Source organism: Rhipicephalus sanguineus, chromosome 5 (genome assembly GCF_013339695.2).
Source record: "Rhipicephalus sanguineus isolate Rsan-2018 chromosome 5, BIME_Rsan_1.4, whole genome shotgun sequence".
Lineage (NCBI taxonomy): Eukaryota > Metazoa > Arthropoda > Arachnida > Ixodida > Ixodidae > Rhipicephalus > Rhipicephalus sanguineus.
In genome coordinates, this window is record NC_051180.1 from 126,732,537 (window position 1) to 126,744,340 (window position 11,804).

The following is an 11,804-nucleotide window of genomic DNA, read 5'->3' on the forward strand; positions in this document are numbered from 1 at the left end:
CGAGTCGACTGAGGAGGATGCATAAACGACCATGTGAGTTTTATAACAGCAGTCAATGAACGTCAGGAAGAAGGGTCGTTTTTTTTCGTGTTTTTTTTTTTTTGCTGATTGATAAACGGGCACTGGCGGACGGGGAGCCGGAGTACTACACACCACACAGTGGTACACACAAGTTAATACGAAATCTGTTCTTACGGTACGGTACGGAGAACTTTATTTAAAGATCCGGAGAAGTGCCACCCCTTAGGGTGACACCGCGGGCCGCTATCACGTGGGGACAGTTAGAACTAGCCTAACCGCCGCATCGCAGGCTCTCTGGACAGCCCAAAGTTGATGCTGATATTCCGAGCTCTTGAGGGCCGAGCTCCATTTCTGCTCTGTGAGGTCCTTATCCCCACGTAACGAAGGGCACCGCCAAAGCATGTGCTCTAAATCGCACGTTCCCCCGCAGCCAGGGCATTGCGAGCAGTAGTCACTTGGGAATAGAGAGTACATGAAGATGAGATTCGGATAAGAATTAGTTTGTAGCATCCTAAGAGTCATCGCCTGTGGTCTCGTGAGCTTTTTGTGTTGTGGGGGAAATACTCTTCTTTCCAGATAAAAATGCTTAGTGAAATCATTAAATGTGAATAAAGTGTCTCGGAACTCTTGAGCCCTGCCCTGTGACAAGGCTTCTCCTCCCGCGCGGAGAGTTAGTATGCGCGCTTGGGAGTGGGCGATGTCGTTGAGGTTGGTGAGCGAGTCCAAATTTTGACCTAGGTGTGCCGGGAACCAAATGATTGTGTGCATAGTTATAGTCCTGTTCTTCAGAACGTCATCTGCCTCTTTCGCTATGGAGCCCGAGGCAAACGCCCTGACTGCCAATCTAGAATACGAGTAGATTTGCGTCCTCTTGTCATCCAAGAGGGCCAAAGCAATAGCAACCTGCTCCGCTTTAGGAGAGGTGGTCTCAGTCAGGGAGACCGACGACATTATTTCACCTCTATTATCTATTGCGACTACGGCATAGTGAGATGAGCGACCATATTGTGCCGCATCTACGAAGCAGACCGATTGAAGATCATCATTGATGTTCTTCAGGATCGCAATCGCTCTTGCTCTACTCCTTCCCTCATTGTGCTGCGGATGCATATTGCGAGGGATCGGTGCGACAAGAATATTTTCTCTTTGCTCCTCGGTGATTGGATGGCTTCTCTCCTCTGCCAACACTGGATTGAGGCCTAGAATGGCTAAGATTCTTCTACCTGCCAAAGAGCAGGATATTCGAGCAAGCTGGGCTGATTCGTGTGCTTCGATGATGTCATCCAGCGTATTGTGCACGCCTAATTGACAGAGGCGTTCTGTGCTAGCCGTCATCGGAATGCCTAGCACCCTTTTGATGCTTTTCCGAATGAGGGTGTTAAGCTTCTTTTTCGCGAAGCTGCGCCAGGTGTGCATGGCCGCTACGTAGATGATGTGGCTTATGAGGAAGGCATGGAAAATCCTTAGTAAATTGTCTTCTTTCAGGCCTCCTCTTCTATTAGATACCCTAGTAATGAGTCTGATGACCATTTCCGTTTTATTGCGATAGCAATTATATGGACAGTCTCGGCTGAATTTTGCCGTCGCCGTCGCCGTCATGCACCGTATATGTATAAGTATGTATATATATATAAAAGCCCCAAAGAAAAATAATTCAGAAAAATGCTCCCGAAGCGCGGAATCGAACCAGGGACCTCTTGCTCCGCAGCGAGTGGCGCTAGCCACTACGCCACGAAACGCAGATCCTCCACGTAGGTAACGGCGAGCGTTATATACACACCATTTACCGCTGGAGGACTCAGAGACGGCTGCGCTTATAAGCGTTTCTTCATTACCAGTGAGATGGCGTTAGGAGAACGACGGGCGCATTTAAAAGTCGTCGGCGAGCTCGCTCGCTTCTTCTTATTGCGCAGGGAGAACCTTGCCCTTCCGCTGTCTGCTCGCGTGGTTTTCTGGTGGTGAGGGGAAGAGGTTTGTTTCAAGCTTTCACCGTGGTATCCGCGGTCATGTTACGGAGCGTACGGAAGTCACTCGATCTCAAGGGACGCCGCTAACCGAACAAACAGACGATGAGCGCGAACTATCAAGTGTCACAGCTCGACACTTGAAGCACGCTAGTTTTCTTCGCTGCTTCGGCCGCCTTTGCAACAGGAGCGCTGTTCAAACTGAGAGTATCCATTGGCGAGCCTCACTTCGTATAGCATTAGTTTTCTGCTATCGCATTCATTGCTTCGCCCTTGCGGCGAAACTGTGACTTTTCTTGGTAATCCTATCTAGCGTAAGCCTATTGGATCCATTGGATTCGATAACCATGCCCAACATGCATATGGACTCGACTCTAGGAATGAGGTTTCCATCACGTGTGGTTAGCCTGATATCGACATCTGCGCGTGAATTCCATCCCCTGGGCTTGGGACCTCGTCTGATTGGTCTATAAAGGAGTAACTCGGACTTACTGGGGGAACATTTTAGTCCCGTGTTTTCCAGGTATGACTCAACCTCATTGACTGCCGATTGGAGACTCACCTCAACATCTCCTTCACATCCCTTGGTGCACCATATAGTTATGTCATCTGCATAGATTGTGTGACTAACACCGTCTATAGCAGAGAGCCTTTCCGAGAGACCTCTCATTGCTACGTTAAATAATAGCGGTGAAACGACCGCTCCTTGCGGTGTGCCTCAAGGGTCAAGCTCGAAAGCCTCTGTTGTTAGGTCTCCGATTTTAAGTTGCGCTTTCCGCTCCTTGAGAAAGGAGCTGATGTAACCGTGAAAGGCTGCGCCCAAATTGAGATCAGATATGGGATTCAGAATGTGTGCGTGAGACACGTTGTCAAAAGCTTTTTCGAAATCTAAACCCAGAATAGGCCGGACATCCCTGGTTGGATTGTCGATTATTTGACACTTGATGAGCTTCATCGCATCCAGTGTCGACAAAGCCGGACGGAAGCCAATCATGTTCTATGGAAATAAATTGCTCTTCTTTACATGGTCCGAAATGCGTTTGTGAATGACGTGCTCTGCGACCTTCCCCACGCATGACGTAAGGGAGATGGGTCGAAGGTTTGCGAGTCCTGGGGGTTTTCCCGGTTTCGGAATGTCGGAATGAGTACTACCGATGCGAACTTCCAGGTATCTGGAACCAAACCCTCCTTCAGGCCCGATTTATCTCTTCAGTGAGATACTCGATGGAGTCGTCATCCAGGTTCCTGAGAGCCCTGTTGGCAATTCCATCCGGACCAGAGGCAGACCTACAATTTAGGCTATGTAATACTGCCCTGACGTCGCTGGTACTGAATGGTTCGTCAAGTGTTGGATTCGGCTCGCCCTTGTACGTAGGATAGTCCGTCGGACGTACGCTACCAACCGGAAGATATCTGTTCGCCAACTCATCCGCAATGACGCCCATGGGTTCTGACCGCTTCGCTTCATGAAGGACCTTTTCTATCGCGTGCCTCTGATTAGACTTGGAATTCGTGTCGTCTAGGAGGTGTTTGAGCAAGGTCCATTTTCCTCCGACTCTCATCTGACCATCCACAGAGTTACAGAGTTCATCCCATTGCTGCTTAGCTAGCACCTGACAATGCTCTTCAACGGTCCTGTTCAGTTCTGCAATCTTTTTTCGAAGCTTCCGATTGAGCCTCTGCCCTTTCCATCGGTCAACGAGTGACTTTTTAGCCTCCAGAAGATGCGCCAACCGGCTGTCCATCCTGTCGACTTCGAGGTCGGTCTGGATTGACTTCGTGGCCGCCTTGACGTCCTCTTTTAATTGTTCAGACCATCGTTCCAAATCAGGAGGTGAGTGTTGGGACTGCCCACGCTTTTCTCGAAGTGTTAGAAACAGGTCCCAGTCTGTGACGGTAAAGCTTCTTAGTCTTTTCGTCTCCACAAACATGCTAGTGGCTAAGATATGGTGATCGCTGCCCAGATCTGTCAATAAGTTTGACCAGGTCATCGAATCGACATTTTTGACAAATGTAAGATCCGGCACAGAGTCTCTAGAGCACGAATTGCCAATTCTAGTGGGGAAAGCCGGATCAGTGATTAAAGTGAGGTTATTGTTGGCTGCACTTTGCCATAGGTCGATACCTTTGTGGGTATTCTGGGGATATCCGCACGCCTTTCGTGAAAAAAGCTTACGATAGGATTTCGCAGTATAACTTGCCCAGTCCAATCACATGAATTATGTGCGCCAAAGACGAGTGCTCGCTTGCGGAGTCGGCCGGCTGCTCTGAATCCGCCGTTGGAATTGAGAATGGTATTACGCGACCTCCAGCGCTATGCGCGCGCGACGACACTGCGCACGAAGTCACCAGCCACCTCTGCTGTCCCAGCCAATGCGCCCACGTTCAATCAGCAAGCGACTGTTTAGCGGAACTTACCCAGCCCATTAAACATCCTTATTTCGCCAAATATATATTTATCCTTCTAATGCTACACGCTTGTGCGAAAGTGTCGCTCTTTATATGCATTACGCGCACGTATGCTGTCATACTACTGTTCTCTGTTTCGATTAGCTGTCGTAGAATATTTATTCCTTTTTTTTAAATCATGTGTGACGGCGTGTTCTGATGCCGCAGGGCAAACTAACGCAATAAGAAACATTATTCATTTTGAAAAGAAATTTTATTCACATTTGTGCCGCAGCCACAGCATTGATAGGCGAGGAAGTTCATTCTCGATATGGTGCACGCCTTGGTAGTTAAGGCCCTAAATTGATTTCACGTTTTGAAGTTGTTCTATCTCAAAGAAATTATTTCCTTATTCTCATTTCAACGTTCGTACCTGCTTGCACCCAGACTATGTTAATGAAAGTCTTATCTTGATCACAATGTTATTAAGAATTAATACTGACAAACGCACATGCTTTGTGGCCAGTCCACCGCAGCGGTTACGGGTTTTTTCAGCGGAGAACAAGAAGAAGAAGAAGAATTTCGCTGCACGAACATGGCTGCTAGTGATACAGCGATACATCGAGCTACCCCGGATAATCAGCCCGTGGGGCACGCTCAAGTAAGCAACGCTCTTCCTTCAATCACCCAATTTGCTTTCCCAGCATACATGCGATATATACATTAGTCAGGGAGTTGTATCGTGATCTGGCCAGCTGGCTGAAGCGTAGGCCTAACGACAAGCCTGACGCGAAGTAACTGGAGGCGGGATCGGCCTGTATTAGCGAACGTGGCCTCGCCAAATTTGCACTGATATATATGAATGGCAGCGAACGCCAGCGCTCCAGCGAAAAACTTACGCAAGGTGGGGCTCTACCTTCCCCCCTTTACGTGTCTATGTATGTGCATGTGTATGTGCGTGTAAATATACAAATACAAGATATAAATATTCTGGGAGATGCTTGTGACATAGCCCTCAATAGTCTTCCAGGAAATATTTGTAAAATTACGGACAACGGTGATAATTGAATGCCACACTTTTTGTTGCGCTGGAACTTAATTTTTGTACTCGACGGCGAATGGACCCTCCATGGTAGTCTAGTGCTTATGGTGCTAGACTGCTGACTCGCAAATCGCGGGATCGAATCCCGGCCGCGGCGGCCGCATTTTCGATGGAGACGAAAATGCTTGAGGTCCGTGTGCTAAGATTTAGGTGCACGTTAGAAAACAGCAGGCGGTCGAAATTTCCGGAGCCCTTCAACTACGGCGTCTCTCATAATCATATCGCGGTTGTGGGGCGTTAAACCCCAACAGTTATACTATTAATGACTACAGTTAGGACTCTTCGGACAGTTAGGAAAGAAATCCAGAGCGTGCGCACATCTATGAATTTTGTTTATTCACTTGCGCATGAAGAACACAAATAGACACTCCCCACGTGCCAAGCTCAATTCGCGCGTTACTCTTTGCGCATGACGTTGCTTGCCGACGACGTTCACTCTCTCCATTTGTTTTATAAAACGCTGATACGCTTCGTGTGTGCAAATTTCGTCCGTACGCTTGTTTCAACTTAGCAGCGCTTTAAGTTCAAGCTTATGTTCAAGTTTAAGTTTAAGTTCAAGCCGGGCGGCCATGAACGAATGCGCCAGCATCAGCAGAGCACCCACGCCAAGAATGCATGCGAATTGCGTTTGCGTTTATTTCAGTTCTGCTGAAGCTACTGAGAACACGCTGGAAGTTGCCCATTGAATTTCAACGGCTATCAAATGGACGCAGGCGACGAGCGGTGACGCCGAAGTGGGTGACACCGAGGCGAGCGAGGAGAGGCAGGGTCCTGCCCCTGTTGCTGGCCCTGAACAACCGCAGGAAGGACAGCAGCCCGGCGACGATGCTGTGCTGACCAGAAGTGTGCGCACCTTGGCTTGGTTCTGGGGACTACTTCCCGGAATGCTGGCGGGCGCTGCGATCGCCTACCTGGAATGGTCCAAGGTGCATGGTTCTCAGTGGAGTATATATATACTAGTCTACTCCACTACCATATGGCTAGTTCGTACAGGTCCCCCGATCTTCTCATTTGTTGTCTTCAGTGCTGAGCTTAAGCAATCAGTGTAAGTAGGTCTAACATAGTACTTAACCTAAATGAGTGTGATAGCTATAACACTCATTCAGGCTAAGTAAGATGTTGGACTGGCGACTGGCCTAGACTGATTGATTAAGCTCCACACTGTATACAACAAATGAGAAAACCGGGGACCTGTACGGGCTCGCCATATATGTAAATCTGAAAGATATGTTGCCACTGAAAGGGCTCACGAAAACGTTTTGTCACATGAGGCACGCTAGCGACGGTGCGTGGGTTGGAGCGTCTTCCTTTTTGTGCGTTTTACTTTAAGCAAGCACCTCATTACGCAACACCTAGGTGAAAAAGAAATGCTTATTTAGCGATTTCTGGCGAAGCGGTTTCTTTCGAGCCGTTGCATGAGTGATTGTCACTCCTCAGCTAAACCATATGCTTTGTACAACTTTGGCGGTATCTGACCCATTAAACGATTCCTGTTGCCTGACAGTTTAAATAGAACACAACATCTGGTGATATCGGCACGGCAGGTAAACAAGTACATAACATTTTGGACAGTACGGTAATCTCACAATGCGTGACCTGTGATTTTCGGTACGCTGAGTATGATGCCTCAAAATACTGATTTAAGCGCTGAGTGTTTTTGACACGCTGGGGCGAGCATTCAGTTGGGGATAGTTTCACATAATAATTGCCCATTCGTTATTACTACAGAAATTATTTATCACTGCGACATTTAAGTTCGCTTCTTTTCGCGCGAAGTAATTCCCTCCAAGCCAGATATTAGACTAAAAAGGAAAACATTTTCCATTTAGAATGGATTTCTAGCTTTTGTTGGTGTAATAGTTTACTTCAAAGGCCGTAATTCACACGCACAGTTTACGGTATGCGAGCACGTCGGTTTTGTAACGACCTCCCCATTTATGTGTGACATGAAGTGCAAAGTTTCGGTTCGCTAGCTTATATGCGCAATTTAACGTGATCACTGAGGTTTTGTACGCAAAAAACACGGCATTTTAAATTGAGACAGCGTAAGCAGGAACTCAGAATTAAGACAAACTGGTTTTGCTTAAGTGCATTACATTCACTATGCATTTCAGTCCCTTTGTGCCCGGGATAATAAGCGACAATACGCGCGGCAGTGGAACGGCATACCCACTGCGAATAACGGTTACATGGCGCTTTGGAGCACTTGCTGCGAAAGTCGCAATCAACGTCCAAATAATGATATTCAACTGCACATCAGCCGAAATACGCAACTCCCCCTTAATGACGTACGTGAGGAGCGTGTATTTCGAAGATACCGCTGAGGGATTCTGGACCTTTTCCACCTTTCCCGCGAAATTTATATGCTTTAAACTTGTATATTTTAGAAGACAATCAGACAAATTGAAGAAGCATCTAGAAGTGGTTGCTCTTCTTCGCCAGTGGATGACTTACGTGGCTTCCACTTAGTTAATTATCATTGGCTCTAACAATTGAAATCGGAAAACTTTAATCAAACTTTCAATTCCTTTCCACAGAGCACTGTGCGCGCGAAAGTCATATTTTTTCTTCCTAAAAATTGCGAGTTTGTGCTGAAAGCTTACACTTGTGGACGAAATGAAGGACATCGACATATTCGGTCTTCATAGAGTCTTCAGTCTTAATGGAGAAATTCAGCGCTTATGTCTACGCCGAAACGCAGATGAAAGATGATGTGGCCGAGCAATGCAACACGAGCGACTGTCTGTATGCGACGGAGCTGCTGAAATCGGCGCTAGATCGAAGCTTCAAGCCATGTGACGACTTCTACAGCTTCGTGTGCTCGCGCTACACTGGACCTCAGTACACCGTCCTTGCTTCGGTGAGTGCCGTGCTCACAAATTAGCACATTGTTACTGGTCAATGTTAGCCAAACATGCCTACAATTAAGGCAGCGACAAAATAAACGCGACAAAGTCACACCTAGTCTAGAGTGAAGATTTGCTATATTGCGTGTGCCCTTTAGATACTCGTAACCTCAAGCATGCCCCATCCCACTTAAAAAAAGCTAGCTTACATAACGCTCACCCGCCCAAACATTGAATATGCTTCTGCCATATGGGACCCTCATCAAACATATGTCATCAACAACACTGAATCCTTGCAAAACCGTGCTGCTCGCTTCATCTACTCCGATTACTCCCGCTTCACGAGTGTCACAGCATTAAAGCAACGAGCCGAGTTGGAACCACTATCACGTCGACGTCACTTTGCTCGCCTAACCTTATTTCTTCAACTGTACTATCATCGTGCGCTTCATAATGACTTCTTTTCTTCACCCCCCGCTGGCTTCCCGCGCCGTGACCATGATAACAAACTAGCACGCATAACTTGCCGCTCATCTCTTTACGCTGCATCATTTATACCACGCACAATCATTGAATGGCATAACCTAGCGTCATACATAGCGACTGAAAGTAATTTATCATCTTTTTAGGCTTTCTTACGTGAAAAGTTTTACTTAGACTGATAGCACTACGTGTTTTTGTTATGTACACAACAATACATTTAGCATTAGTGTGAGTTTAATGTATTGCTGCATCTACCACTGTTACTATGTATATATTTTCTTATCACAAAATGTCAAAGCTTTATATTTGTGTTATACATGATATTCCTGCTATAATGATGTATTGATTGCGTCTTTTATATATGTTCCACAGTTGTATTTCTTTTTTTACGCTTTTTTTAATGTACCCACCCCCTATGTAATACCCTCGTCAGAAGGCTCTTAGGGGTATTTTGAATAAATCAAATATATTTCGTTTCCTTCTTTGCCCGATATAGTTGCCATGGTGTCCAACCACTACAACTACGTTAGTGAGCTCTGTAGTCGTTTCGATCGCAGGAGGTGTTGTAAATGTATCAAGCAGATAATTTAGAAAACCTTTCCTGATGAGGCGTCCTGTTTCCCTCAAGGATGATATAACATTTGAATTTTTATACCTTAGAATAATATTGCTTATGACAGAATTTAAATTATGTCCACCTCTTTGAGCAACGCAGCCGAAATGTTGCGCATGCAGCCATAGGCAATTGTTAAATAATGGTTAATGTAAAACTATTTAGAAGTCCTGATTTATTTAGACACATTACCTTCGCTTCGGGACATCGTATATGCCACCATAACTTAAATTTGTAAATCATGACAGTCATTGTACCATTCTTCGCCTGAAATCCTCCGCGAGTCTCTCACTCGCAGATCTCTGCAGCTGTTCTGAATGCTAAAACGTTGTTATTGGTCATTGAGACATTCAGCACCACACGTCATCCTCATCAATGCCCTTTTGTTATATGGAGCTTTCTGATAATATTATCAACATGACTGCGTAGAAAGCCCTGACGATGACCGGTATTGTGGTATGCCCATTTGTGCTCTCATTTAGGGGCAATGTCTTGCTGCTGTCGCCCTGACTGTATACGTCACGTGCACAATTTCAGCTGACCGTATACATGCGTGAGGTGACCGAGGCTTGCTCTACACCATCAACGTTCCGCCCTCACATCAGAACTCCACCCAGAAGGCTGCTGGTCTGTTCCGTGCCTGCGTCAGCATGGCGAATACCTCTAGATCCGAGGTGCGTAATTCCGGTTGCTACAGATGTTTGGTAGATGTTCTGCTTCATGTGGCTGTTGAAGTCCTACGAAATTTGTTCCTACGATTTCCTGGGTACCGCGATTACTTACTTCAGTAGATTCTGTGGAAAAAATGTGCGCTAATTTGGTACCAGAGAGGTGCCAGAGAGAAGTAGCAATGCGAAAGGTATTTTGATGCCTTCTGCACACCAGAATGACTCATTGCTGGTAGAATTTCTGTTAAGACGACTACGTTTTTATAATCACTTTTCGTAAATGGCTGGCCACAGGGCTTAGGAATGTTTCCATTGATATAACGCTTTCACAAACAAAGCTAGTGTTATTCCAAAACGAGAGCGAATGGGTGGATTTAAGTAGAAGCAACGTCTTAGAAAAGCATCCAAAAATTTCTTCTTCTAGCTCTTACTGCAGTGCTGTGTGAGCAATTATTCACGCTAATATGTAGTACATAGAAAGCAAACAGCGCACCGATGAAGATGATATATTTGAGATGTGTCGCAAAACATCTTTGAACAGTTGTCATTTAACCTGTCCTTGTTTGAATAGTATTGTAAGGACCTCAAGTAAAACCACTTGATAGTATAGGTGTTAGCCTCAGGTGCTAGTATGTGATCGTGTAGCGGATTCACTTCCTTCGTTGTTTTTCACAATGCAGCATATATTACAAGTGGCTGCATCGGCGCTTCTAAAATACAAGGCATGATATAGTTGATGATTCCATGGCCATATATAATCTTGACAAAGCTCACTGGGCGCTGCGTTGAAACTTTGCTTTCTCTAATGGGGAACCCTGCGTACTATGCATAGCGACTAACGGTGACATAAGCGTGTGTTGGGAGGGTCCCCGCATTTGATTACCCTGGCTACTGCATTGGGTCCATTGGCTATTTATTTGCAACGTTATAAACAAGAGGAACTGCGGTTGAAGTTCATTCCTAAGTACAGTAAAAGCTCGCTATAGGGCCTAGCCCCCCCCCCCCCCCCCCCGCCCTGGCTGCGGGCCTGAGTTGGGTATACAAGAGGCATTAGCAAGCCAATCCTGGCGTCGTTGCTGATTAATGTGTAAGGTGAGCCAGCATGCAATCCAATGCTAAGGAGCCCGGTATTCCAACGACAGCTCGGAAGTGAGGACGGGCAGTCTACAGTTAGATCATAATAGGCTATGGTTAGACGCAGAGCGTTTGAAGGGCTCCTTGAGCCATGAAGTGACGTCACTTAAAGGCACATGTCTGGCGCGGAGACGCGAGGAATAAAGGACCTTTATTATTCATCTTCACAACTGCTTGTGGAGGGACTGTGTATTCTACGAAGTATGATCGTGATTTAACGTGGTTAAATAGAAATATTGCGTGCAAGTTTAATTCAGCAGCACCTTCGTCTATCTACTGTGTAGGGCGAAAGGAAAGTATTTCTCTTGAGCTGACGGTAACACGATGCTGCAAAGGGAACACATACGCATTTTAAGAGCGAGCTGTTTACGCTCGAGGTAATACGGATGACCACAAGAAACTATCGTCATCATGAACGGGTATGTGCCACAGAAATTGGGCTAATACCACTACTCACCACTGGTCCACTATAATGAAGAGGCAAATAGAGACATAAATAACAAGAAAGAGAAAGAAAGAAAAGAAAGACGGAAAGATAAAGAAGGAAAGAAAACGAGAATCCAAGAACTTGGCAAGCGTCAGCGA

General features: G+C 46.1%; 1 protein-coding gene across 1 annotated transcript in view; it reads left to right on the top strand.

Moving 5' to 3' along the window:
* The first annotated feature begins 3,241 nt into the window (after nt 1-3,241).
* LOC119394955 (histone-lysine N-methyltransferase 2C) overlaps nt 3,242-11,804 on the top strand; it is a 62,126-nt gene continuing 53,563 nt past the window's right edge. Inside the window, exons 1-4 of the mRNA XM_037662251.2 lie at nt 3,242-5,034; nt 6,189-6,401; nt 8,177-8,335; nt 10,023-10,095. Coding sequence (XP_037518179.1) covers nt 4,885-5,034; nt 6,189-6,401; nt 8,177-8,335; nt 10,023-10,095 — 595 coding nt within the window. The 5' untranslated portion in view covers nt 3,242-4,884. The remainder of the gene's footprint in view (nt 5,035-6,188; nt 6,402-8,176; nt 8,336-10,022; nt 10,096-11,804) is intronic.